Source organism: Leptonychotes weddellii, chromosome X (genome assembly GCF_054177405.1).
Source record: "Leptonychotes weddellii isolate Sample4059 chromosome X, ASM5417740v2, whole genome shotgun sequence".
Classification (NCBI taxonomy): Eukaryota; Metazoa; Chordata; class Mammalia; order Carnivora; family Phocidae; genus Leptonychotes; species Leptonychotes weddellii.
The window spans coordinates 95,932,071-95,959,057 of NC_138385.1; the positions used below are offsets into that span (position 1 = coordinate 95,932,071).

The 26,987-nt window shown below is 37.9% G+C and overlaps 2 protein-coding genes across 5 annotated transcripts in view; one reads left to right on the forward strand and one right to left on the reverse strand.

Annotated features, from left to right (window-relative positions):
• The window catches only part of AP1S2 (adaptor related protein complex 1 subunit sigma 2), a 29,238-nt gene extending 9,988 nt beyond the window's left edge, over positions 1-19,250 (forward strand). The window contains exons 4-6 of one of the 4 annotated variants that reach the window (XR_014141391.1): positions 265-402; positions 5,140-5,234; positions 17,694-19,250. Coding sequence is in view for 3 of the 4 variants with exons in the window: in XM_081809126.1 (XP_081665252.1) it covers positions 265-402; positions 11,451-11,507 (195 nt within the window). In the remaining variant the exon portion in view is untranslated. Of the gene's footprint in view, positions 1-264; positions 403-5,139; positions 5,235-11,450; positions 11,761-13,069 lie in introns of those variants that run through there. The other 3 variants (XM_081809126.1, XM_081809128.1, XM_081809127.1) reach the window with 3 other exon arrangements.
• Positions 19,251-21,427: 2,177 nt separating this feature from the next.
• The window catches only part of ZRSR2 (zinc finger CCCH-type, RNA binding motif and serine/arginine rich 2), a 28,616-nt gene continuing 23,056 nt past the window's right edge, over positions 21,428-26,987 (reverse strand). Inside the window, exons 8-10 of the mRNA XM_081807977.1 lie at positions 25,738-25,793; positions 24,870-24,979; positions 21,428-21,904 (exon numbers count right to left, since the gene is read on the reverse strand). Coding sequence (XP_081664103.1) covers positions 21,444-21,904; positions 24,870-24,979; positions 25,738-25,793 — 627 coding nt within the window. The 3' untranslated portion in view covers positions 21,428-21,443. The remainder of the gene's footprint in view (positions 21,905-24,869; positions 24,980-25,737; positions 25,794-26,987) is intronic.

Consider the following 26,987-nt stretch of genomic DNA (forward strand, 5'->3'; position numbering starts at 1 on the left):
TAGAGATGAGTAGAGAATTATTAAGTTGCCCATGGTGGGAGCTTCCAGAATCAGGTCTTACTTAGTTTGTAGGCCTTGTGTTTCCAAGTACTTGAGATTTGAAAATTAAGCTGACTAAATCAGTGATGCTTAGTTATTAGCAAGATTGTCATTTTTAGAAAGAATTAAGATCGATTCACTCTGATCAGATTTTATTCACTACCTGATGGTGGGTAAGTATCTTTTGCTTTCTTCAGTTTTAACATTGTTTTTCTTGCTTTTCAGGTGTGTGAACTTGATATCATCTTTAATTTTGAGAAGGCTTATTTTATTTTGGATGAGTTTCTTTTGGGAGGGGAAGTTCAGGAAACATCCAAGAAAAATGTCCTTAAAGCAATTGAGCAGGCTGATCTACTGCAGGAGGTAAGCTAATTGGAGTTCTCTTTACTAGACGTTAGCATGTTTTGCTATTGCTAGGGAAGTCTCAGTTATGTTCCCTCATTCTTAAAGTTTCAGAAATTACTCTGAAGCATGCTTGGCATGTAGTGTCCATGAGCAGTATATTGATTGGAGTATGTGTCAGTCACATCAACTTAGTTATCTGTGGATGGATTGTTTGCTTTGGAGATGGTCTGTCATATTGATGGCCCATTTTTGGAACCCAAAACACTAGAGTCTAAATGTTTAGAGGACAGACCAAGAAGGGAAAAGATTTGTCCAACAGTAATTTGAGAACTCTCCATTCATTGTTCTGATTACTGCAGGTAACCCCTTTTCGCATTAGTGTGGATGGATAATCAACTGATTGTGAGACTATGTCATTTTCATCCCAGATTGGTTCATATTTTCACCTCATGTCTATTAAGTGCAAACGTAGCCAAGCAAATGATAGTGTTATAATTACACCCTTTATAGAACTCTCTAGTTTTGTGTTAGCAAAACTAACTAAAAAGTATTTGGCCTTTTCTTTGCTCTTTTTAAAGATTTTATTTATCTATTTATCTGAGAGAAAGAGAGCAAGAGCACAAGTGGGGGAGGGGCAGAGGCAGAAGGAGAGCAAGAATCTCTCAAGCGGACTCCGCACTGAGCGGGGAACCTAATTCAGGGCTCAATCTCATGACCCTGCGGTTGTGACCTGAGCCAAAACCAAGAGTTGGATGCTTAATCAACTGAGCCACCCAGGTGCCCCTCTTTGCTCTTTTTAAATAACAAACCATATTCTGTCAAATGACTATATTCTTATTTTGCCTTGATATCACAAGAACCATTGATAAACCCCCTTCCATTTCCAATTTCCACAGTTGTCTTGGGTTAATTGTATATTTGTTATTTCTAGACCTCCAATTTCTGAAGTTTAAAATTTCATAGATAAGGCCACCTTTTTCAAAATACTTAAGGATACCTTAATTCAGATACCAAGTTGCTTTAGTGATAATTGTGGTTTTAATCAATTAGAAAGTCTATAGCACAAGGAGAAGCTAGTCAATATAAAATATGTAGTGTGTGTGTTTTTTTTTTAAGATTTTATTTATTCATTTGAGAGAGAGAGAAACAGAGAGAGCACAAGTTAGGGGAGGGGGCAGAAGGAGAGGGAGAAGCAGACTCCCCACTGAGCAGGGAGCCCGATGCAGGACTCGATCCCAGGACCCTGGGATCATGACCCTGAGCCGAAGGCAGATGCCTAACCATCTGAGCCACCCAGGCGCCCCTGTAGTGTGTTTTTATTAAGTTGTGTTATTAAAGGAGGCGTTAAATCCAATTTTTTAGCATTTCGGTTGTAACAGAAATGTGAACTAAGAAGAATAAATCTCTCTCTCTTAGCTGTGGGCCTCTATGGGAGGGAGGGCATCGGTAATGGCTCTGCATTAGTCACTGACTGGGTCAATTGTGAGGATTGCTCCAGATTGGGATGACATCATCCAGAACATACATATATTAAATAGGAGACAATACCTTGTACATGTAATGATCTTGAGTTAACCGAACAGTGGTTAAGATGCCTGCAAAAGTGGGATCTTTTTTTTAATATTTTACCCATTTATTTGAGAGGGAGAGAGTGAGAGGGAGAGAGCACGAGAGGGGGGAGGGCCAGAGGGAGAAGCAGACTCCCCGCTGAGCAGGGAGCCCGACGCAGGACTCCATCCCAGGACTCCAGGATTATGACCCGAGCCAAAGGCAGACGCCCAAGCAACCGAGCCGCCCAGGCGCCCCAAAAGTGGGAGCTTTTGTTGGCAGCCCTGATGCTAGCCACTGTCCATAGTGAAATGAGCACAGCCCCTTTTCCATGTGTGTAGTTTGCCACGGTTCTTTATTGACTACAAATACGTCATTGGTGAGTTTTGTTTTTTTTTTTTTAACATCTGTTAGTGTGACCACAAGCTCATATTCTCCTATTGTAAAATTGGTTTTAAAGTTAAGACCTCCTTATTTTGCTGTTTACTAATCAGACTCTTCTAAAAATAAGGTCAAACCAGAATCAGGAACTGGGAATTTTTCATATTTGTCTCTTCCCTTGTTCCCTTTTATATTTCATTATTATGGAACTATATTCTGCTCTGTCAGAACCTGGTATTTCTTCCAAGTTCTTCACCATTTCCTGATTGATTAATTATATCTGTCTTAAAACATTTTTAAAGTTCTTGAAGTTCACCTTTTAATATATTTTTTCCTGGAGAGTAGTGTTTAGGGCACTGATCTTTCCTGTGTCTGAATTGTTTTTCAAACTCTACTGAGCAATTGCTATAGACTTTATAATATGACAAATAAGTAAAGTTTACTTCATGGCTTGTATTGGGGATAAAAATGTCATTCCAAGTCCATATTTGTGAGTATGTGTGTGTATCTCCCCTATTGAAGTATCTTAATAATAAGTAATATCTCCCTTTTTGAAGTAGTATTTTTGTATCTTTAGGAGAAAATAGGAGTGGAGAGAAGCATGGGATGTCTGTGGTCCACGTTAAGATTTTTCTTTCCCTGTCTCACCCTAGTTTAAAAAAAAAAAAAAGTTGACTACTGTTAACTACAGTTTCTTATCTTTAGAAGAGAGCTTTGGCCCTATTTCTCATCTGTGACTACCTTAACATTGTTTTGTACATAAACCAAAGTGGTAGTACATTAAGACATTTTCTATTCAGTGGTCTGAGTGAACCATTTTCTTAATTTAGCCATTCAGGTCTTGAGGAGGCAGAACACAGCTGGTCCATTCTGAATTTAGAGTGAATTATAATACATGGCAGGTTAAGGCTAAAGTCTCTTTGGGGCAGTAAGGCTTCAGATGATTCTGTTCAGGTTAACCTGTTATTCATTCAGGTTATCCGCCAACATATTGTCACAAATCCAGGGATGACAAGATGCTTGTTTCCTAAAATAGATTCATTTATATGTTGATACATGATACATGTTTACATCTTTGGGAGAGTATTTAAATATTATGTTCATAAAATAGGTGGTGGAATAAGATGAGAAAAAACTGCTAAATTTCTTTAAAGTTTCCCTTTTACCCAATTTATATAAACATCTTGTGGTTTGTTTAGGTAGTCCTTCATTTTATAGGCAAACAGGGCAGTCAGTCAGTTGATAAAGTAGGTTTTCTGTTAGCATATTCTATATAGTCAGTAATGAGAACATGTCTGGACACCATGACAACAAAAAAGAACTATGATGATAGCTAATGCTTATTGAGCACTTAGATGGGAAGCATCCTGTGCTAATCCTCAGGATGCCCTGAGAAGGATCAAGAGTACCTTTTTAACAAATGAAGAAGTAGAGGCTCAGTGAGATTCCAGTGACTGGTCCTAGCATTCCAAACCCAGATCTGCTAGGCTTCAGAGCTACGTAAAATCTTGACCACTGAGCACTATCCGTGTCTCTCCCCACCCTATTTGTGTGTTGTCTTGGTATGTGTAACTTAAACCTTCTGTTTTTGGTACCAAGTTCTGTGTTTCTCGGTAATAGAGATTCATCACTCTGGAGGTTTTTCTGTATCGATCAGAGTAGATGTCCTAAGACAGATGCCATTTTTTACCTCTTAATACTGAAAATTTTCATTGTCCAGACTATCAATAGTTGGTATTTTCAAGATGGGATGTATAGATACAAATATTTTAAAATCATTTCTTGTTGGATTTATCAAAACTGGATTTATAGTAGCTTTTTTGGTATTATAATTTGGGATATAGTATTCACTTAGCCTGTCATGAATATGATTTTGCTTCCAAAATTATAAATATAGCTATAAAGACACTTACCTAAATGCAGCCTTAAATTTGTAGAAGTCCTAATTAATTTATTTTAATCTAGTTTTCTTTGTATTGTGATTTTTCTCTTTGGTATCAGCTCTTTTACTTGATTATTTCTAAACACTGATGATGCCTTTGAATTTATAATGAAAATATCTGTTGGCTTAATGATACATGGAAATCGCAAAATGATTTTGATTTTAGCCCTTTTAAAATTGGTGAAATACACATTTCTGTCATTAAGAATGTTTATTTTCTTCAGAAAAATTTCTTTTAAATTTCCCTTTTACTCAGTTTGTATAAATGTCTTCTGGTTTGTTGAGGTAGTCCTTCATTTTATAGGCAAACGGACACAGTCAGTGGATAAAGTAGATTTTCTATTAACATATTATAGTCAGTAATGAGAACATAAGTGTATTTGAATAATAATTGCTAAAACATCAGACTTTGTGATTAAATAATAAAGATACCTTTTTTTATTTTACTTGGTTACTTGGTAAACAGTGGTTCAGTTTTGACATTTCTAGAGTGAATTCTGTATTCTTTTTGGTATTTGGTTCTGTGACTACGTAATTAAATTTGGGGATAAAGCCCAGAAACATTGGTCCATTATCCAATTTTTAATGTTTGTTGGAATTTAACACAGGTTTTCTTAACATGCCACTGGTACTTAACTTGATTCTTAAATTACTAAAGTGCGACATGCTGAGATTCCTAAATTGACATTCTTTGAAGTACTTGGAACATTTCCCCACCACCACCAATTAAGTGCCTATTTTAAGCTAGTTTTTTGAGGGGGAGGACTTGGGGGAGTGGTACAGTTGATTTATAAACATAGATCTAATGACCAAGGAAATATAGAGTGCATTTTCTTTGTGAAGTCAGGCACTTACCAGTTTTTCTCTGCTCCTTAATTTTATAGAGCCAAAATGAAGAATGGGGAGGTTTGTCTGAGGATATCTTATGATAAAGAGCAGTCTAAGGCTTTAGTCCCTTTGACCCCCAACTTATTTATTGGTAACTACCAAGTTTCCCGTTTTTGTGGCATGGATATAATGGGGTGTTATGCAAAGACTGTTGCACGTGAGATGATTTCAAGTCCTTGCCTGATCTGTGAAGATCAAATAGTTAAAATACCGGGCGTTGGGCTTTAACCTCAGCGGTAGATGCATGATGGTGTTGATCAGCGCTTTGAGATGTGTCAGCCTTTCTTTTTTATACTAACAGCATCATTTTGAAATTTGTGGGGGTTTTCCTTTTGAGCTTTGTTTGCTGTTGGTATTGTTTCTCACTAAAGTAATCTGAGCAATGAAAACTAAGGTACCAAAAGCAAGCATTACACTCACGAATTTGCTTCTACTTCGAGATGATCCACTTTATGAATAGATTCTCTTGGATTTGCAGTTGTTAATCTGCCTCGGCTAGAAAGTGGTGCTCTATGGAGAATTAGCGCTGCTAAAATTGATTTGTTTTAGTGCTGGGGCTGCATGATATATCTTGGTACTATGCACCATCTTTGTGGAAGTAATAAATCTGTTGGACTGCATAAAAATGGAAAGGTAAGAATCTTAGAAAAAGTGATTTTTAAAAATGAACCTTTTGTAACTTAAAATTATTTTAAGTAAATAAGTACTTGAAGTATTTAATAACATGCCTTTTAGTATGAAGTTTTGGGATTTTTTTAAATTAAAATCTTGCTAATTAAGAATATTTGGGTATGCCAGTCAAACTCGAGAATATTGTACATTGTTTTGTTATGTAACGGCTAGATGTGTTCAAACATATATAATAATATTTAACAGCAAAAAGCGTTTTGATATAAATCCTTTTAGGATTTGGTCTAATTAGACAAACTCCTACGATTCCTTTGTAATTTCCACTGTTTATGTTAAAACCTTCAAGCCTAAACCTTTTTCTTTTAAATTAGGTTAAAAGTTAACAAGGCTATATACTCTTATGCCAGCGTTATTTTAATCTTTTATAGGTAAATTTGGGGTCTGCTAGAACAAACTGAGTAAGTAAGGTTTGGTGACAATGTTTGAAATGGAAAATGCAGAAGGTCAGATACAGAAAAAACAGAAGGCAGAACAAATCTTGCCTTTTGTTTACGTTTTATAAGAAATTTGGCCAAGTCCTTGGGCACTGGTTTTCAGGTTGTAATCATTTTGCTGTATGTGTGTTTTTTGAGCTCTTTGCTTTTCAGAATTTTGAGGATCCCCCCCCTCCTTATTTCACTTTAACTCATTTTGAGCCCACTTTTGCTACTCTGGGCTATTTGCAATAATGAAAAGTTGGAGTAACTTAAAATCAGTAGCTGTAAATCTGATTTTCAAAGATATTTGACAAGAACCCACAGTAATAAAATACATTTTTATATCATAATAGTTACATGCACATAAACTGAAAAAAGTATTTTGTTAAGTAATACTTTATTTCTTGTTTTGCTGTATCACATTTTCTGTTCTATCCTTTTTTTTTTTTAATTTTTTTTTTTTAAGATTTTTATTTATTTATTTGACAGAGACCTAGCAAGAGAGGGAACACAAATGGGGGCTGGTAGAGGGAGAAGCAGGCCTCCTGCAGAGCAGGGAGCCCAACGTGGGGCTCAATCCCAGGACCCCGGGATCATGACCTGAGCCGAAGACAGACGCCTAACAACTGAGCCACCCAGGCGCCCCACTGTCCTTTTTCTCAATGCTGATCCTGATCTACTAAATTGATTGCATGCACCCTAGGATTGGGACCTGCAAAGAGTCTATTCCTAGCTGTTGGTGGTGATTTTTTTTCTTTAAAAAGTACTTTCTGAAAAATTTCAGGGTTTTAGCTCTTTTTTCCCCTACTGACACATTCTTTAAAATCTTCTTATGGTTTCGTCTGTTGCCTTTTTAAAAAATAAAAGTTCCTATTATAGAAAAATTAACAAATACAGGCAAGCACACTAGAACGTAATTTTACCTACCCATCAACCAGAGACAATTAGATGAACTCAGTGGTTCTCAACTGAGGTGGGGAGTGGGGCAGTTATGCCTCCTTACGGAGCATTGAACAATGCCTGGACATATTTTTGATTGTGACGACTGGCAATGGGGTGCTACTGGCATCTGGTAGGTGAAGACCAAGGATGCTGCTAAACATCCAGCAGTGCCCCAGACAGACCCCCCTAGAACAAGGAATTATCCAGCCTCAAGTATCAGTAGTGCTGTGGTTGCAAAACCCTGGTTTAATTTAACACAATAGGATATAGATTCCATTTACATTTATAGACTGCTACATCTTTTCAATATAATATATAGTCCAGAGTATATTGGCTGAAATGAATCAAAAGTAGGAGGGGGAAAAAACCCTTAAGAACTGTAAAAGAGGAGCATCTGGGTGGCTCAGATGGCTAAGCGTCTGCCTTCGGCTCAGGTCATGGTCCCAGAGTCCTGGGATCGTGTCCCGCTCCCTGCTCCTTGGGAGCCTGCTTCTCCCTCTGCCTCTCTCTCTCTCTATCTCTCATGAATAAATAAATAAAATCAAAACTGTAAAAGAAGGACAGATGTGCTTAATAAGACCATGTAAATGGCTATAAAAATCACCTCTGTGAGTCAACAGAATCACCTTGATAACCAGTGTCTGGGGAGATAATCTGTGGTTGACTTTAGCACCTAACCCACAGCAAAGCTTGTGGGATGTCACTATATAATTTTCATTTCCTCAACAACAACCAAATCAGTTAATGTCTGTTAAGGAAACTGAGTTTTTACCTGGAAACAGAATTGAGTATACCCTGTAGGCAATTAGAATATTTTTAAAATTTTCTGATTTCCCCATCCACCTTAGGGAGTTGATAATTTTTTTTAGAGGGGAACTAGTTTAAATGACCAGAATTTGCATATATAGACTTTTATTATTGTACATATAGACTTTGTTGTTGTTCTTTTGTACCTTATTAGCCTTAAAGAATTTACTTAGTATAGATCTAGAGTTTGAATATTTGAAATTCAGTGATAAAATGTTACATTTTGAAAACCCTGATCAAATTTAAAGCATTTCACATTATGATCCAAATGGAAGACCTAGGCAGATACAATACAGTTACCCTAAAATATGCTTAAAATGATTTCCTTACAGTCTAAAGTTATATTTACTAATTAATCTGCTTTTTTAAATTTAAAAAGTACAATTAACTGCTGGAGAAAGTGATCTGTTCTTAGTATTTTATAACTAATAGGTTTTAGAGTAGGGTGTACAAGATGTAGTTGTTATTCCCATTTTTAAGAAACTTGAGATATGTAATAGAAACAGATCAACAGCACAATAGAAAAAGACAGCAGTAGATATAAATAAATAATTCACAGATGAAAGAAAAACAAATGGCCCTTTTACATAAGGGAACGTAAATGAAAATATGAATGAGAACTTTCTTTGGTTTGTTCTTGGATTGGCAAGGATGAGCGACCCTCTTGTCTGCTGCTTGTGAGCACTTAAACTTGTATTCCATTTTGGAGGATTAGTTTGGTGATACCTGTTAACAGTTAAATTTGTACACTTTTGACCCATCAGTTAAATTTTCAAGGAATTGTATCCAATAGAAATATACAAATGCACTAAGATTCAGTATCATATTAAGCCACTGGAACTTACCCAAATGTTAATCAGTGGGAAATAGGTTAAGAAAATTAGAGTACAGCCATACATGAAACTGTTACCTGTCTGTAAAAGAAATGAGATTGATTTCTATGCAATGATATGGAAAGATATTCAAGGTATATCAAGTGAGAAAAGATCTAGGAGTGGGACATTAACTTACCGGCATTACCTCTTGAAAATGTTTGAGGTCCCCCCCCCGGCTTTTCTAGAAGTGTAAAACAAACCTGTATTAGAAGTATACAATTTTAATTTATAAATTTTTTAAATGACAAAATGAAACTGTGTGAATGGAAGAGTACACATTGTGCTGTTCCATTAGGTAAAATTAAAGTAGAATTTGCTAAAAAGAAAAGTTCCAACATGTAAAGTGAAGCACTTGTGTGCTCTTGGCCATTTTAGACACTAGCCATCTGGAACAACCATATTGCTCTGGCCACTCATTGCTAATTTAAAAAAAAAAAAATCATTTGACTATTTGACTATACTAGTGCCTCGCGATTGCTGGTGGAATCAGACTGACACCATGAGCTGTGTCATCTAAAAGGTGCCTTACAAGGGCTTTCCATTCTCTTTTTATTCATTGCTAAACATAGATCTTAATGAATTTTGGACATTCTCTGGCCCTTTGATCTTTAAGCACAAGGAATAGTTTCAGAGTCGAGTAGGGACTTTGTCACAGAATTGAGTGAGGGGCAATAAAAAGGACGATTGTATTCTAGAACATGAAGGATAGAGGATACTTATAGTACAAGGAATAAGTGAAGCCCCTTCACAAGAAAAATGAGTAGAGCAGTAACTTCAAATTACACTTAATTTCTTTTTCATTAAATGTAAATTATTTGCTCTTCAAATACATTGTGTGCTAGAAAGAGAAAATCAGGAGACTAGGTTTTCAGTTTTGGATCTAATACCAGTAGTTTACTTAAGCACTGATCTCAGCAAGACTAAGCCTTCAAATAAGTGCTAGCTGCCAGTTTCTTTATATAGTTTCCCAGACTGTTTTGAGTCATCAGCCTAATATGGTGAATATCTGGGAATTTTGAAGGTAATGGGGTTTGTCTTAAGAACGTAGACAGTTTTAAGAGCAGGTGTAACTTAATTCCTCTTTCTGCTGTTCGTTAACCTGCACTTCCCACTACCTCTGGTTCCTTTTGTAGGGGACTGAGAGAAAAGTTCCTCTTGGTGTGGAGGGAAGTTGAACATACATGCGCGTGTACCAAGGAGAAGGAGCGAATGCAGAGAGCAGTGAAAAAGAGGAATAGAATAAAGGGGAAACTATATTGGCAGGGTGAATGGGAATGGAATGAAAAGCACTGGTCTTAGGCAAAACGAATCTTCCTCCTGTTAGGAGATAACTGGGTAAAGCTGTAGTTTGTTTTTTCCTCATCAGTTGGATGAGCGAAATTCAGAAAGTTGTCCTTTTCTTAGCTTTGAGAAACTTATCATCTAGAGGAGAGTTGCTGGGGACTGAGGAGAAAGAGAAGAGATAGATGATTTGAGGAAAGTGCTGAGGGTTTGGAATAGACTTAATGGTGGGGAGCAAATGATGAGTAAAAGGATTGCCCAGGATTGCAGGCCCATCTCAGGTTGAAAATAACGTCTAAAATCTTGGTTCAAAAAACAGGTCTCCAAAGAATTGATACTAAGGGCAATTTGTAGTTTGTATTTGTGTAATACAACTGGATTAAATTTTTTTTTCTGTTTTCATTCTGGCCTTTATTTCCATGTAATCTAAATCACTGATGTTTTAGTGTATTGAGGAACTCAGCTTGCTGGGTAGTGGAAGAAGAGAGTAGTTCTGGTTCTTCCCAGGACCCCTTGTGTGTTGCGACAGACTTGACTCTCACCCTCCCCAGTTCTTAATTATTCCATGACTCAGAAGATGTCCTGGTGGTGTGAGGGCCCAGAATACTGGAGTTATATTCAATCTTCTATAATATTTTCTTTGTATATAAGAGAAGATATAACTTGGTTAATACGGGCATACCTGTATCATTTAGCTTAAAATCAACCTTAAAGGTTAGTTGGTCATTAAGGCATTTTTAGCACAACTTTTTCAGACGCTGTCTAAACTGAGAAATTATTGAAGAAAACATGTTATAGCAACTTAAGAGTGGTAAAAGAATACATTATTTTTGTGCATTTTAGGGTTTTTCTTCTTCAAGGGTGTTTTTCCAACGAAGAGGGTTTTCTCCCTATGAAGAATATTCTTCACAATTGATGGATGCTAATTTCTTGTTTAAGTATACTAATATGGATCATTAGCTATAAAGAATAGTTTGGCTTATCATCTACCCTTTCCTTTACTAATGTAGTAAAAGGTCAGAAATGCTGGGCAGTCTTGGTTTAAGAATTGTTTGTTGCCTTTCCTAGTAAGTCTCTTCTGGGGAGGAACAGCCGTGTGCTCAGCCCTATTTGGGGAAACTACCTTTCTCTTTTCTTTCAGTGGGCATAAGCTCTCCATGGTTGGTTTTCCCATAGTGTGTATAAAATTAAGAGAGAAAACAAAAAAGATGAAAAGCTATAATTTTATAAAGTCTCAAAGAACTGGTATGTAGGTGAAAGGTTGACAGACTTAAACTTTTCTTGTTCTCTCTCCAGAAAACAGAGAATATGTATCACAGCAAGAGTTTCATTGGGTGTAAGAAAGCGTACTAGAATACGTGCTGGAGTACTGACATGCATCAAAATGTAGTAGGATCTATGAATTCAGTTTGTACTTATAATTTTGTCAAGTTTGTTATTTATATTTTAGCATTACCTGAAAAGTTTAATTACATTAAATCCCAAGGGATAGTCCCAGTACTTCCTTTAACTGATCTTTTCATAGGGAATTTTACTCTGATAATGATCCATCATTGGGACTTACAATTTATTTTTTTACACAGAGAATACTGAAATAGGTTCAGAGGTTCATTGACAAAAAAGTATTATTAAATACTGTGAAGTACTAATGTCATTGGTACAGAAATAGATAAATAGGATTCCCCTATGAAAATGAGAGCTTCTCTAAGAAAGTGAAGCATTTGGGTTTATTACTACTAGTATTATTTTAACTTGCTGGTTCATGCCACTGTATTCTGAGTGGGGGAAAAAAGGCAAAACTATCTCTTTTTAAACTGTTTTAAGAATTATCTGAGGATTAAAATTTAACTGGCGCTTCTCAGATACTTTTGTATTTAATGGTTATTGTATAAGGGATCTGTTACATATTTGAACAGTTTACATGACTTTGTAGCCTAACATTTCAAAATGCCAACTTTAGTGTTAAAATGAGGATATTTTACAAGCCCTCAAATGAGCAGTTTTAAACTTTGAGTCACAAGCCTTTTGGCAGGGGTATAATCCCTTTGAGAGTCCGAAGAGCCATGGGCCCTCTTCTCAGGAAAATCTGTATGTAATTTTGCCTCTAGGGGATTCTTCGAGTCCCTAGAAATCCATCTCTGGACACTCTCGGGTCAGTTTAAAACCTCACCTCAGGTTACCTCGTTGATATGAGAAATCTCTATTTACATACATTTGTAGGCATAGACATCTAACAAATCTTTTTGGAGAGTTCTTTAAAATCTATCTTGAGGATTATTTTAAAAAATAATATCCTATACTCTGGTTTCTCTTCAGATCGCATAAATCTTTCGCCTTTTAGTAAAAAATAATATCCTTAGTCTCAAAGGCATAGTCTTTGGAATTTTTTTCAAGCTAAGTGAACCATTAAAGACCTCCATTGCTACTTAAAATACCAAATGGGTGACTACTTCTCCACTTTTTCTTGGCAGAGATTTTCCTTTAGGATCTGTAGAAGAGTTTATGGTCACCAAAGGATGTAATGATTTTCATTAAGGGATTAAATTCCTTTACTTTGTGTAATAAAATCCTGATATACTTGAAGGCTGGCGGGAGGTAGTATTCTAATAGAATTTTCAGTTAACTCAGTATTGACCAGACGATTTTACACTGAAAATCTTTTCAGCCTGTTAGTAACAGTGCTTTTGGATTTTGTAGGATATAGGTCATTTTGATTTATCATTATATAAAGTTACTAAAAGAAATTGAATCGGAACTCCTAAGCACTGTTTAGAAGTTAAATGTTCAGACATAAACCAAAGAACAAAAACAAAAATTTAAGTTTCCTTTTCTTTACTGTGCACTAAACATTCTAGAAATCTGATTGTGTCTGTCAGTTTGTATACTGTGTAAGAATGTATGCATTTCTTTTGTAGCCACGTCATGAATATTTTAATGTCCCTGTGTACTAAATGACTACTCATCGTGTATGCAGAATTTCACAGAGGAAATAGAGAGCTGATATACTTATGAAAGAAAATATCCTCAGCTTGGTGACTATCTTGTATAATAGAGTATTTCAGAACTAATACCTTTCAATTGTAATTGTTTTTCCTGTCCTCATTTTTCTTTTTCTGTTTTATTTTCGTTCTATATGTGATCTTGATGTAGTTTAGTCCTGCTCGCAACTGGTTTAATTTCTACTTGAGATATGACCTATGAATGTTTGTTTTGAGTAGTATTTCATCTTAAACACATACACGTCATCATCTACGAACCATCTATGATTAAAATCTTGTAAGAGGAAAATTTAGCCATCATTAAAATGGTTCACCAAAGAAAATATAGTGGAAACGCTATGGCAAAATAAGCAGTGCAGTAACCTATATAGTGTGGCTTGGTCTTCAAAAGAAATTCTATTTCGTGTGACTGTATGACAGCCTATATGAGCTAACGTATTCTAATGTATCCCATAAAAGTGTATTTGGAAATAATTCCAGAAAGTAAAATCTGTACTTCACGTGGTATTTAAGGGTAAAACATTCACAGTTCTTAAGTTCGTGATGCACCTCTATTCAGTCACATTTACACTGGACAGTACTGAACAGTCCCTTGACAAATGATCAGAAAGCTGTGTCAGAAGTCTCTGCTGCAGTATCTCTTGTTCAATAGGAAAATTCTAATACTCAGTTTAAATACTAATATTTTACTAGTTATGCTTTTATAGTATATATTGTCTTCATTTAAATATTTAATGATTTGTTAACTCTGGTTTTATGTTAAGACTTTTAATATTGATCGTTGTGTATACCTTTAATAAAACATGCAACTTATTTTATTATAAAAGTACCAAATAATTCATTGTTCCTATCTAGAGAGTTTAAAGCCTACTAAGTAAGTTATCAGTAAACAAATTCAGAAGACGCTCAAACAGGTTTACCACTGAAAGAAGACCTGTGAAAATGTAGATTAGGCGGGTATGCAGAGCGGTCTGTTCCATTCTCTATGTCCTGCATTACATTTGAAGCACCTGGATGGGCTATCAAATGAGAAACTTAGCATTATACATTGAAAGCATTGGGAAACATTGGTCTTCCATTTCCATTTTTTTTCCTCTGTCCCTCCTCCCACCCTGCAAGATGTGATTCGTCTGGTTTTAATGCTGAATATGCATTGTCTTCTGCCGGTTTGCTTTGGATGCTGTGTGCTGAGCTGTAACAAGATGTTGCTTCTTTTGTTATTTGTATACAGCTGCTTGCTTTCAATTCATAGATTCTGAAACCGCTTTTCTTGCACGTCTAAAATAAAAGTATTGCATGTACTTTGTCTCATGTGAATGACTTTTTTCTTCTCCATCCCTTTTGACAAATAATATATTTTATATCTTGGTTTTTCCAGGTAATTTTATTAAATCGTGTAAAAAAAACAAAAGTGGTTAAGCTGGCAAATTCTGTTAAGTTTACAGTTCAGTACTGTTAAGTATGTTCACAGTGTTGTGCAACTGACGTCCAGAAATGTTTCCTCCTGTGAAACCGAAACTGTATCCATTAAACAACTCTCCATTTCCCTTCCCCTCAGCCCTTGGTAACCACCATTCTACTTTGTTTCTAGGAATGTGACTACTTTAGCTACCAGTCCTTCTAGGTAATTTTGAGCTACAGTTTCAGTGTCAACATGGGAAAATTACATTTTATACTATGGACACAATTTGTAAAAGAAACTAATGTACTATTTGTACAAGCCTCAAGGAGTAAAACGTATAAATGATTCCTTTAAGCCAGGCCTTTTAGAAAGGACACATATTTTAAATAATGCATATTTGATAAGTAACATGGTTCTCTTCATGAAATGCTATACAGGACTGCAGGCAGTAAGCACACAGGGGAAATGTGACCAGTTCCAGGGAATAGAATGAGAGCCATTTTTACATGGATAAGGGAAGAATGTTAGCTGTATAGAATTCAATGTAGGCATCTTTTAATAAATGCATTAAAGGTTGTATGGTGTTTTTAAAAACTATTTAACATTACAGTTGACCTATGAACAATGAGGGGGGGTTAGGAGCACTGACCCTCCCAGGCAGTTGAAAACCCACATATATAACGTTTGACTCCCCACAAACTTAATAGCCAACTGCTGACTGGAAACCTTACCGATAACCTCAACATTCCATTAACACATCTTTTGTGTATGTATTGTATACTGTATTCCTACAGTAAAGTAAGCTGGAGAAAAAATGTTAAGGAAAATACACTTACAGTACTGTATGGTAAAAAGCCTCCGTATAAAATGGACCTGTACAGTTCATATCCGTGTTGTTCAAGGGTTAAATGCAAATGATTATTTTTAAATCATTTCCTTTATTTAGGATGTATGTGATTCAGATGTCCATATATTTAGTGTTTAAAGCTAAACATAAATCAAAGAGTCTGGTTTACATCATTCTTGGGAGTGCTGCATCTTTTCCATTAGACTTTCTTTAAAAACTATCACGAAAACTCTGAGACATGCAAATAAAACAGTAGAAGGAACCTTCATGTGCACATCATTCAGCTTCAACACCCCTCAACTCAATACCTATAGTCATATGCTTGTTGCATTATCTGTTTCCCACCACCCCCTCCATTTTGGCCTCAGCATTTTAAAAGCAAGCCCTGGACATCATTTCATCTTCGATACTTCAGTATGTATCACCAAGAGACAGAAGTAACCACACACCCCCAAAATTAACAGTAACTCTCAACATCTTGTTCCTGGTTCAGTTTTTCCTAATTGCCTGAAAATTGCATTTCTGTAATTGGGTTTGTTAGAACCAGATGCCCACTAAGGCTCACATTGTATCTGGTTGATGTCTCTTAAGTCTTTTCATCTTTAACAACTCCTCTGCTTTTCTCCCCTGCCATTTTTTTTTTTTTTTTTTTAACCGAGTCACCCATGCTGTAGAATATCTTCCATTCTGTATTTGGTGGATTGTAATCTTGTGGCAATGTTTAACTTGTTTTCCTATCCCCTATATATATTTTGATGTAGCCTGGTTAGGGTGAGGTTTGATGTCGGGGGCAAGGGCAAGAATACTTCATAAAAACCCTTTTTTTTTTTCCCTACCAAAGCCGATTTTTACCCATTTTTCGTTAATAAACCTACTAAAAGATCATCATGTGAACTTTATACAGAGTTGGTTTATAATATTTTATTTAGTACTGAATGCTAAATACCTTCATGTAGGTAGGTCTCAATCGTGTAATGCTACCAGTTAACATTTTTTGAGCACTTTTCTAGAAGTCTGGCACTAAGCCTTCTCTCCCTTAAATGTCTATGTATGAAGGTAAGTACTGTGATCCTTGTTTTCCAAATCAGGAAACAGGCTAGAGTTTAATTTACTTAAGATTACTCCATGTAATGCTTATATACAATTAAATCTAATGTATGGATTTATGGTTTAATATTTTTCTTTTCCTTGTTTTGTGCTGTACCACAATTAGGATGCAAAAGTAAGTTATTTATTATTGGATGCTAAAAACTGCATTTTCTCCATTAAATTGTCGAATGCCTTTTAATTACAAAATTGTTGCAAGTAATACCTGAATTTGACCTGGTCCTGTTTTGTGATATGCACAATCAGCCACTTTGGAAAAAAAAAATTTTTTTTTAAAGATTTTATTTATTTATTTGAGAGAGAGAGAATGAGAGACAGAGAGAATGAGAGACAGAGAGCATGAGAGGGAGGAGGGTCAGAGGGAGAAGCAGGCTCCCTGCTGAGCAAGGAGCCCGATGCGGGACTCGATCCCGGGACTCCAGGATCATGACCTGAGCTGAAGGCAGTCGCTTAACCAACTGAGCCACCCAGGCGCCCCACTTTGGAAAATTTTTAATAATTTTTTTCTAGCTATGCCTGCTTTTTTTGTCTGCCTTTGACATTTAAAAATGAGTACTGGTTGTGGCATAAGCCAAAAAATGCCTTTGGTCCTAGACTATTCTTTCTATTATGTTGCCTCCCCTGAAGCCACTGGTTGCCCAGGGGAGGGCTGGGAAGGTGAGTTTCTGAAGGCGTGCTGCTGGGGACAGTTAAAGTCAAAAACTGAGTCAAGACCCAGAGGAAGACATTTCTATAAATACATGTGACCCAAATGATAAAAAACAAAAGCATGGAAAACAAAATTATGTGAAGATTCAGGAGAACTCTGGGTTTTCCCTGCTTTTTATTTCGGGGAGGCTTTCGATTTTAACACTAAGGTAACTTACCTTTCCTGTAGCTAATTCGATAGCAATGATTTCCTAAATTGCCAGTGGGTTTGCCTGCTTTTTGTGTGGCAGTAGCGGGGCCCAGCACATTGGCAGGTAATCAGTAGGTATTTGATGCATGCTCAAAATATCCTTCTGTGGTCTCTGACGTTTGGGGCGCAAAACCCTAAATAACTGCCTGCTCTCAGTATTCGAATGTGCCCAAACCAATGACTTGCTTGCACTGTTCTGTGAAACTTGCACATCCTTCCGTGTCAATTTCACATTCTCTAGCCTCCCCGGATCTGCTTACCAGAGTCTCACATTTTCCCTCCACAGGAAGCTGAAACCCCACGTAGTGTCCTTGAAGAAATTGGACTGACATAACTCTCCTCCCTTGTTGATGACTTCTTGTGGTCACACTGTAGATGGCCACTGCCTTCATGTCCATGTTAGCTAATGGTATAAGATGACGTCTTGTCAGTATTACTGTTTTGCTAAGCTGCTTCATTCAGGCCTACACAAAATTTTTTTTTAAAGGGAACTTCGGTTAATCAAGTGATAAGGGACTTAAATACGAATTAGAGTGATGCAGGAAAAGAAAGGTACCATTTCTGGATATTTTAAAGTTTACAGATCTGTTTCTCTCAATCTAATCATGTATCTATTAGAATGACACAATCAGGCAATATACGTTCATTAATTACCATCTTTGGCAAAGGACACTTAAATTATAATATGAAACCTGGTTTTATGAAACCAAAGACTAGTGTGTAGCATTTCAGCATATATGAGAATAAAGGGAATTGATACTCACATACCAAATGAATTAAAATTTAACTGTTCAAGACTTAAAAAAAAAAAAAAAAGGAACAAAATTTATACCATTATTTATTCCTTATTGGAAACTACATACTTAAAGGGAATACACAAATGACTAAATTGAAATGATGTGTTTTACACTAAAAATTATTTCTCCGGCTTTCCAAGCCGGGGTTGAGGAACAGAGATCGACTGTTTAATAGTGAGCACGTTGCTTTTAAGGCCAAGGAACATTCAACTCCTGAGACAAATTTTTTTTGTGGTCATAACCAGTTAGTGACTTGGATGGTTTTTGATGCCCCCAAATAAAAATGGATACATTGACTTACCGGAACTCTTCACAACATTACCTTACAGAAAAATGTGTTCTTCTCTTCACAAAATGTTGCTTAAGTCATTGTTTAAAGCACGAATGCTCCTCCTGGGGTGCTTGTTAACGGCCAAGTTTCTTTTGCTTCCCTCCACTTAACAAGTGCTGCAAACTTTAGGGCAGCTTCCTTCCCTTCCATGGCAATGCCTAGTTATCAGAAATCTTACAAAAGCAGACAGACAGCACGTTTCATGTAAAACAGAGTTGAATGAGGTAAAATGACATTAGTGGGCCCTGTGTTTTTTTAAAGCTATACAGTTGTTTCAGTGTCACTTTTATACATACTTCTGTATATGTAAACATGTCTTCGTGGTTTACACTTTCATTTGTATCTGCTGGGCTGGATTAAGCTTTGTTGTGATTGTGACCAATACATATTCAGGCCGTGTTAGCACTGTCTTTATCACATCACCAATTAGTTGTAATAAATGTTCAACATACACCACTGTAGTCTGTTTTTATCTTTCTCTTTGCAAAACTTTGTCAAACTATGGGGAGCTGCTGAAAGAATTTTAAATTTTTCTCAGTAAAATGTCGAAAATTCACCTCCATTTGAAGGTGGATGCTAAAAGCACACACAAGACAAATGATGGAAGATATAAGTTTTCATGTACTTAAAGCTCACTAAAAAATAATGTGGCTTCCACGCTGAGAGTTTATCTACACATTTATTTTCAATCAATAAATGCCGCTTTTAAAACCTTGATGCAGTTGACGTTTCTACTTTCTGAATGAGCAACTCTCGTTACTCCAGGTAATCAAAGGTATTGCAAATCAACCAGATCCCCAACCCCCAGCACCCCCCACCACCAGCACTGGAGGTGCTAGTACGCTCGCCAAAATGAACTGGTATTTACAAACTGCCGCCTAGTAGAAGCAGCAACTCAAAGCTTTGGTTATGATAGTTAAGGGACCTCCTACTAACTGCAGATGGGAAATATTACATAGTAAAGCAAGGATATTAAAGAACAAGGCATCAACTACCATCAAGTTTCTAGTCTGCTAAAAAGATACTTGCAGACATGGAGCGTCTCCAACACTCATCTGGTTTATTCACTGAAAACAGGCCTGATGGGCTTCTGCTGGCACTGTAGAGCTGGAATGTTTAAATCATAAATAGTAATCAGGTTATAAGTTTAAGAAACAGTAATACATTTAAGTTCAAGATGGACATTTATCAGGATAATGGACCAGTCCACTGGCTGAAAACTGCTCTCTCCCTCCCTCCACACTGCAGTGCCCATGAACACTGGAGAGAAAGACCCCATCATCTCATAATTACCTTGAGCACAAGCTGGTGTTTATCCTATTTTGTCCTCCATGATCTATGAAGGCTATTCAGCTCGGGATACCACCTTTAATTATGCATATCTTGGCCGTATTTAGGGAAGTACTGAAAAATACTGGATTTAGTGATCGTTATTCAGCATTAGTGAATCCAGTAGGTAATTACAGAAAATTTTCAATCATTTTTAGGGTAAAGCAGGCATTTAAAATTGAACAAATCAATTTTTAAAGTAAAATGATTTCTGGACCATACTAATAGTACTTTTATAGGCTACATATTAAGAACTCTCACTTTCAACACATAACCTTACTCAGAAATCCCAATCTTGAAATTTCTTTCCCTTTCTGTTAGCTTCAATACTTTGTGCATCCTTAAGCCCTTATTTCCAAATCCCAAGTTGCCAAAAGCCACATACTCTGAAATTCAAGATGTCCAGTATGGCAATGGAAAGTTTACAAAGAAAATTAAAAACGTGTAAGTATAAGAGCATCTTTTCTTTTTTATGATCTGAAATCGAAGAATGGTATTTTTTGCCTTAAGCTTTTTTTTTAAACAGAAGGTTCTCTGACCACTTTTTAAATGAGAATTGCTTTAACACCAGGCAGATTCAGTAGCAATGACCCTCATTTTCCTAAAGATGACAGAAATAAGACTTACCTCTATCTCAACAGCTCTCCAACACACTATAAGAAAGATGCAGCCCCTCATGGAGAACCTCCAGCTGAGAAGGGGCTGTGAATACGGGACAGGAGGGAGAGGAAATAAACGGACTTTACCCTTTAAGTACTTTAAAACAAAAGGAATTTTAAAGTCAAAAAGCTGCTCAGCTATTGCATGTAGAAAAACCCAAGAGATTATTAATAAAGGGTAAACAACCAAATTTAACAGTCATTAAATACAGAAAAAGTGGCTGAGCCAATACGTAGAGAAAACAGTTAAACATAAAATTTACCAAATCGGCAAAGATGAACTTGGTGGTGTGAGAACAGCAAAACTTATTGTTGTAGCCTTTCTGGAGGGCAATTTGGAAACGCTTCAGGAGTCCTAGCTCTTGATGTAACATAATTTATCGTAAGGAAACGGTCAAAAATGTGTGAAAGTATTTAAGGAAATCCACAACAGGACTGTTTATAGCACTAGATTCTTTAATAGTGCAAAATTAAAGGTAATTTAAAATCCAACAATAGGGGTATGGTTGAATAAAGGGATAGGTCCACGCTGGGCAGTGAGAAAAAGAAGAGGCTTGATGAAATAGGAGGTTTGGTGGAGGAGAAAAAAACATTTTCAACTGCAGCCATATATGATCTTTCTGTGAAAAAAAAAAAAAAACCACGTGTGCAGACGCAGAAGAGGAGGAAATGAAGGCGTAAGCACTGCTCCCATGTTAACGTTCTCACTAAGGGTTAGGATTACAGGTGATTTCAGGCTATCCGTACACTGTAGGTCGTCTAGGTTTTCTATACCAAACACACTGCTTATCAGAGCATAAAGGCCTTTTTAAATAGGGTTCTGCCAGACTTGCTCAGCCATTGAGCTCAGAGCCCCCTAGGCCCCAGTATGAAGCAGCCCTCATAAAGAAGATCTACAATCATGTAAGAACAAAGTACGTTTATTTGCATTTGGGACTCTGAAGAATTCTGTCTCTGCTGCCTGACCTCCTCCTGCCACGGCTCCTGGACCTAGAGGAGCTCTGGCTCCCGCTGCCCCGGCCCCGGCTGCGGGCCCTTTTCCTTGCTCTACTTCGTGAAACGTGCCTCTCGCGACTCCTTGCCATGTGTTTGTGAGACTTCTGGCCCCGGCGCCTGCTTCTCCTTTTCCTCTCTGCTTCCCCGTTCCTCTTGTAGGAGTGCGATGGGCTAGGGCTCCGTCTCCTCCTGGGCCTCCCATAGTACTCCTCGTGGTGGCCCGTCCTGTCTCTCCTCTCCGAGCCCTTACCGAAGGAGGGGCCGGTCCGATCGGGAGACAGGTAGATGTCTCTGTTAGCCTCCCAAAACTCATTGTTGGGATTTCGGAACACATGCAGGAAGTTGCAGTGTTTTCCTCGTGGGCACTGCTGTATTTCAAACAAACCTGCAAGGGCACAGTGAGGAAACAGCATTTACTGCTGGCGCTTTACCCTTTTCAGAAGGCACACTGCCGATGTTCAGACGTGACAGGCCTATCTCCTCCTGCGCATTATCTCAAAGCGGCCTATGTAAAGTGATCTCATAGCTCTGGTTCCCAGAATTTCAAAACAATCGCAAACACTCTAACAAACGGCACTGTGAGCGGTAACGAAACCAGAAGTTTTCATTACGCCGATACCCTGGTCTCCGACAGGATGAGGGTGCGGGGTGCAACCGAACAAACGGTGACCACACTGGGGTTTTGTGTTTTGTTTTGTTTTTTTTAGGGTTTCACCGTCCCACCGATGGACGGTGTCGATCCCTAATTAACACTGAACACCCAGCCCTTGGGAGGCCCTGTGACAGGGCGCTCTGACAGCATGCTGGTGGCAGGACAGGGCTACTGGCCCAAAGAGAGCCTCTGAGAAGTGGACGGCTTAGTATTTTCTTTATACTTTAAGAAGAAGAGGGGAGCCTGGGTGGCTCCGTCGTTAAGCGTCTGCCTTCGGCTCAGGTCACGATCCCAGGGTCCTGGGATCGAGCCCCGCATCGGGCTCCCTGCTCCCTGGGAAGCCTGCTTCTCCCTCTCCCACTCCCCCTGCTTGTGTTCCCTATCTCGCTGTCTCTCTCTCTCTCTGTCAAATAAATAAATAAAATCTTAAAAAAAAAAACAACAAATCTAGGGGCGCCTGGGTGGCTCAGTCGTTAAGCGTCTGCCTTCGGCTCAGGTCACGATCCCAGGGTCCTGGGATCGAGCCCCGCATCGGGCTCCCTGCTTCGCGGGAAGCCTGCTTCTCCCTCTCCCACTCCCCCTGCTTGTGTTCCTGCTCTCGCTGTGTCTCTCTCTGTCAAATAAATAAAATCTTTAAAAAAAAAAAAGAAGAAGAAGAAGAGGGGAAACATTGGCCTAACGCTTTTAAATTTACCAAGTGCTTTTAATATGGAAGATTCTTGTCACAGGTGAAATCTATCTGAACAACTTAAGAGATCCTTTTGAGGCTTTCAAACTTTTTTTTTTAAGTCCGTAAATTCCCCAGATATGTAAAACAGTTAAAAGTGAAATCCCTCCCTACCACATATTATATACGAAAAGCCAAAATCGATCAGAGTCCTAAATGTAAGACATGAAACCATACAACTGTCTGAGGAAGACATACAAGTAAAATCTTTGTGGCACTGGGCTGAGCAATGGATTCTTAGGTATGACACCAAAAGTACAAACAAAAAAATATAGATAGACATAGATAGATAGATAAAATGGATTTCATCAAAATTATAAACTTTTGTACTTCACAGGACATCATCAAAGTGAACAGACAACCCACAGAATGGGAGAAAATATTAGCCAATCACGTCTGCAATAAGAGGCTTGTCTGTAGAACGGACCAAGCACTCTTACAACCCAATAATAAAAAGACAACCTAATTAACAATAGGCAAAGTATCTAGACATCTCTCCAAGGAAGATTTACAAATGGCCAATAATGAGGACACACAAAAAATGCTCAACATCATTAGTTACTTCGGAAAATAACAAAGCTGTTATTTAAAAAAAAAAAAAAAAGCACTGGGGTGCCTGGGTGGCTCAGTTGTTAAGCGTCTGCCTTCAGCTCAGGTCATGATCCCAGGGTCCTGGGATAGAGCCCCACATCGGGCTCCCTGCTCCGCGGGAAGCCTGCTTCTCCCTCTCCCACTCCCCTTGCTTGTGTTCCTGCTCTCGCTATCTCTGTCTCTGTCAAATAAATAAATAAGCAAGCAAGCAGGTAAAATAGTCTCCTGTTTTGGGGGAGGCCAATGTCACACTCAGAAGTACCTCACTGAAAACACACTGGATTCCCAGGAACTGACAAAAATAACTGCCTTCAGGGAAAAAAACAGTTCCGTCTCTTTCAGCCCACAAGCTTTCAAATTTCAGGCATAATGGTTCTTCTGCTTTCCAAAGCAAGGAATTCTAAATTCTTTTTTTTTTTTCCCCCCTTGAATCAATGGTTTTTTAACTGCCAGCATCCATTAAGACCAGGCTGCCAAAGATAAAGACTTTGTAAATTATATATTTTTTTAATAAGAGGTGTTAAGCAGGCAAGTGTAAAGTCAAGAAAAGTAAAGGGTAAGCAAAGTGCTCCCCTAAGGCATTGACAGTTCCAGCTCTTTGCTTCCAGAGTCATTCAACAATAAATAGTTTGGCTAAGCCCATCCAACAAAAATGAAAAAATAATGAGGCCTCCAAAACTACTGGCTACTCAAAGGACTGACTCATTCCTTGACTTGGCGGCCACAGTCCGATGAGTCAGTCTGACTGAATGCGCCCTGACCGGATCCTACAGCTATAATCAGTCTCCACTGCACGAAAGCATGTCTTTCAAGCAAGGCAGGCAATGTTATAACGTTTTAGGTGGCAAGGATGACAGAAAATTCATTAGGGATAAAGATGGGGGGGAAAACCCAGCTTGAGTGAGGGGAGCCAATGAGGAGAGATCACTTCCGCCCGTGCAACAAGGAAAAGGTGGCTTCCCACAAACACGACTCCTCAGGCTTCCTCAAGTTTTAAAGCCCAGTAATGAGAGTGAGAAGACGGGAATTCTAGCCCCAACTCTGTCACTGATACACTGTCACTTCAGTCACCTCGTCCATAAAGTGACCCGTAAGGTCTAGCACTGATCTAACACGCGAGCTTCTTGATATAACGATCTCTGCTCGTCTAGTTTGGGAGGCAAAAGCTATGTTTTACTCCTTTAAAAGATTGTTTTTTGGGGGCGCCTGGGTGGCTCAGCCGGTTGAGCATCTGACTCTTGATCTCAGCTCAGGTCTCGATCTCGGAGTCGTGAGTTCAAGCCCTGCATTGAACTTAAAAAAAAAGTGTTTTTTCCCTTAAGAATGTCCCTTTACACAACAGTGGAACCACTAGGGTCAAATCATTGTGTTGTATTTTACCACAAATTGCCATTTTCCATCGGGTCACTGGGCAGAATTCGCACTGGAGCTGCCGTCCTGCGTACCATCGTCCATTAAACAGGGAAAGGGCTGCTTGACATTCTTCTTCCCTTTAAAAAAAGCCACAAATTAAAGGATGCCTTTTACAGTAACTTTCTGTTATGGAGATGACCCCCACTGTTAATGAACCTTTTTACTAGTTTACCGTAGGACCACCAAGTTCACTGCTTTTGTACTAGGGAGTCCTCATGAGGGCATTCAAGCTCCTGAAAGCTCACAGTATATTCAGGAACGCTTTTTACTAACCCTCCCAGAGGTTCTGATGCATGGAAATCAGCTTGAGTCAAAGCAGCTTAAACTGAAAGACTGGACCATTAAAAATGCACAGGTGTTTCCCATTGTCAGAGCCTCTCCTTTCTTAGCAAGGATTGCTATTTTTCTTACTACAATGGTTAATTTAACCCATTAGCCACAGCATGTCCCAGACAAACAGCAGGACAAGCAGAAAGGCTATACCAACTGCTCTCTTAGGGGGCGGAAAGCACACCGAGATTACACGGGGCTTCCATTTCTTCTCTATGCTAGTTACCCCCTTTTCAGTTTGTATTTTAATTATTAAAACTATGTAAGTAAAAAGAATAACCATTGTAAAAGATTCAAAACTACGTTAAGTATCCAGCGAATGAAATACAAATGCGTTTTCAAAGTCCCCTCTCTATATATTTCTGTATCAGCTCTTAATATTTACATTTTTAAAAATACCATGCATATGAAAGCTATCTATTTAGTGGGAAAAACCCAGACAGCAACATAATTACAACACTATACCAAGACAAAATGTGAAGATGTTTATGTTCAGAATACTTACGATTGATACTGAACATACACATTGCCCCTCAGATGAGGTTCCAAGTTGCAGCTGACCTAAAGAGCAACGAAGAATTTGATCATAAAAAAAAAAAAAAAAAGGACAAGAAACCCTCCAGTCATCATAATGCACTTTGTCCAGGGGAACACTACCAAAAGTAGTTCTCACTGGAAGATTGCAAAACCCAGCTACTGTACCACTCCCAGGCCTGTTTAAGGCTTCCAGAAACGGCAGTGATACAGGCCCCAACTATGTGATCCCTGCTGATCCAGATTTGTTTTTCACAGACATGAAATGCTTCACACATACATAAAAATACAGAGAACAAAAATCAACCCATATATCTGGCACCCAGGTTCAACACCAACGCTTTCCATTTTTGATGAATGGTTAAATATGCAAAACATTAAAGACCCAGTTGAAAGCCTTCTGCCTATTCTCCCTTCCCCATCACAGGGATGAGCACACACTACTCTGAGGCTGGAGTATCCTTCACATTCCAAATGCAAACATACATACACAAATACATGTGCACCTATCTACACAGACACCAACACTCAGATCCATATGTACACAGACAGGCATATACACATACATCAAATGCGTGCCATCAGATCCTACACATATTAGGCATAGACGTGTCTATTATGAATACATGGGTATATTTATGTATACATATGCAAAGAAACTTGTATATATGTATTGATAAACAATGTACAGTATTGCTTTATACATTTTAAATTTTTACACAAATAAGGTATATTTTACATTCTTTTTTCACAGTATCATCACATAAACATAAGGACTCATTTTAACTGTACATTGGATATACCAAATCATCAAATTTATCTACTCCTCTAATGATGACTATCCAAGGTGCTTCCAATTTTTCATCAACAAACAGTGCTGCACTCAGCATTCCTGAACATGTCTCTGTGAGTAGAAGCATTTCTCTAGTATGCATAACCAGAAGCAGTGTGCCAACTTATAGGTTATATGTACTTCAAACTTCACTAGGTATTGATAAACTGCTCTCTGAAGTGGTTTTACTAATTGACACTTCCTTGCCCACTCCTGGTATTAACAGAATTTATACTTTTTTACTTGATAGGTGTGAATAATCTCACTTAATATGCACTGTTCTTATTACTAGTTAAGATTGAACATTTGATCATTTGCCTTCAAAAATGACAAATCTGGACACATAGATCAATGGAACAGAACAGAAAGCTTAGAAATAAGCCCACGAT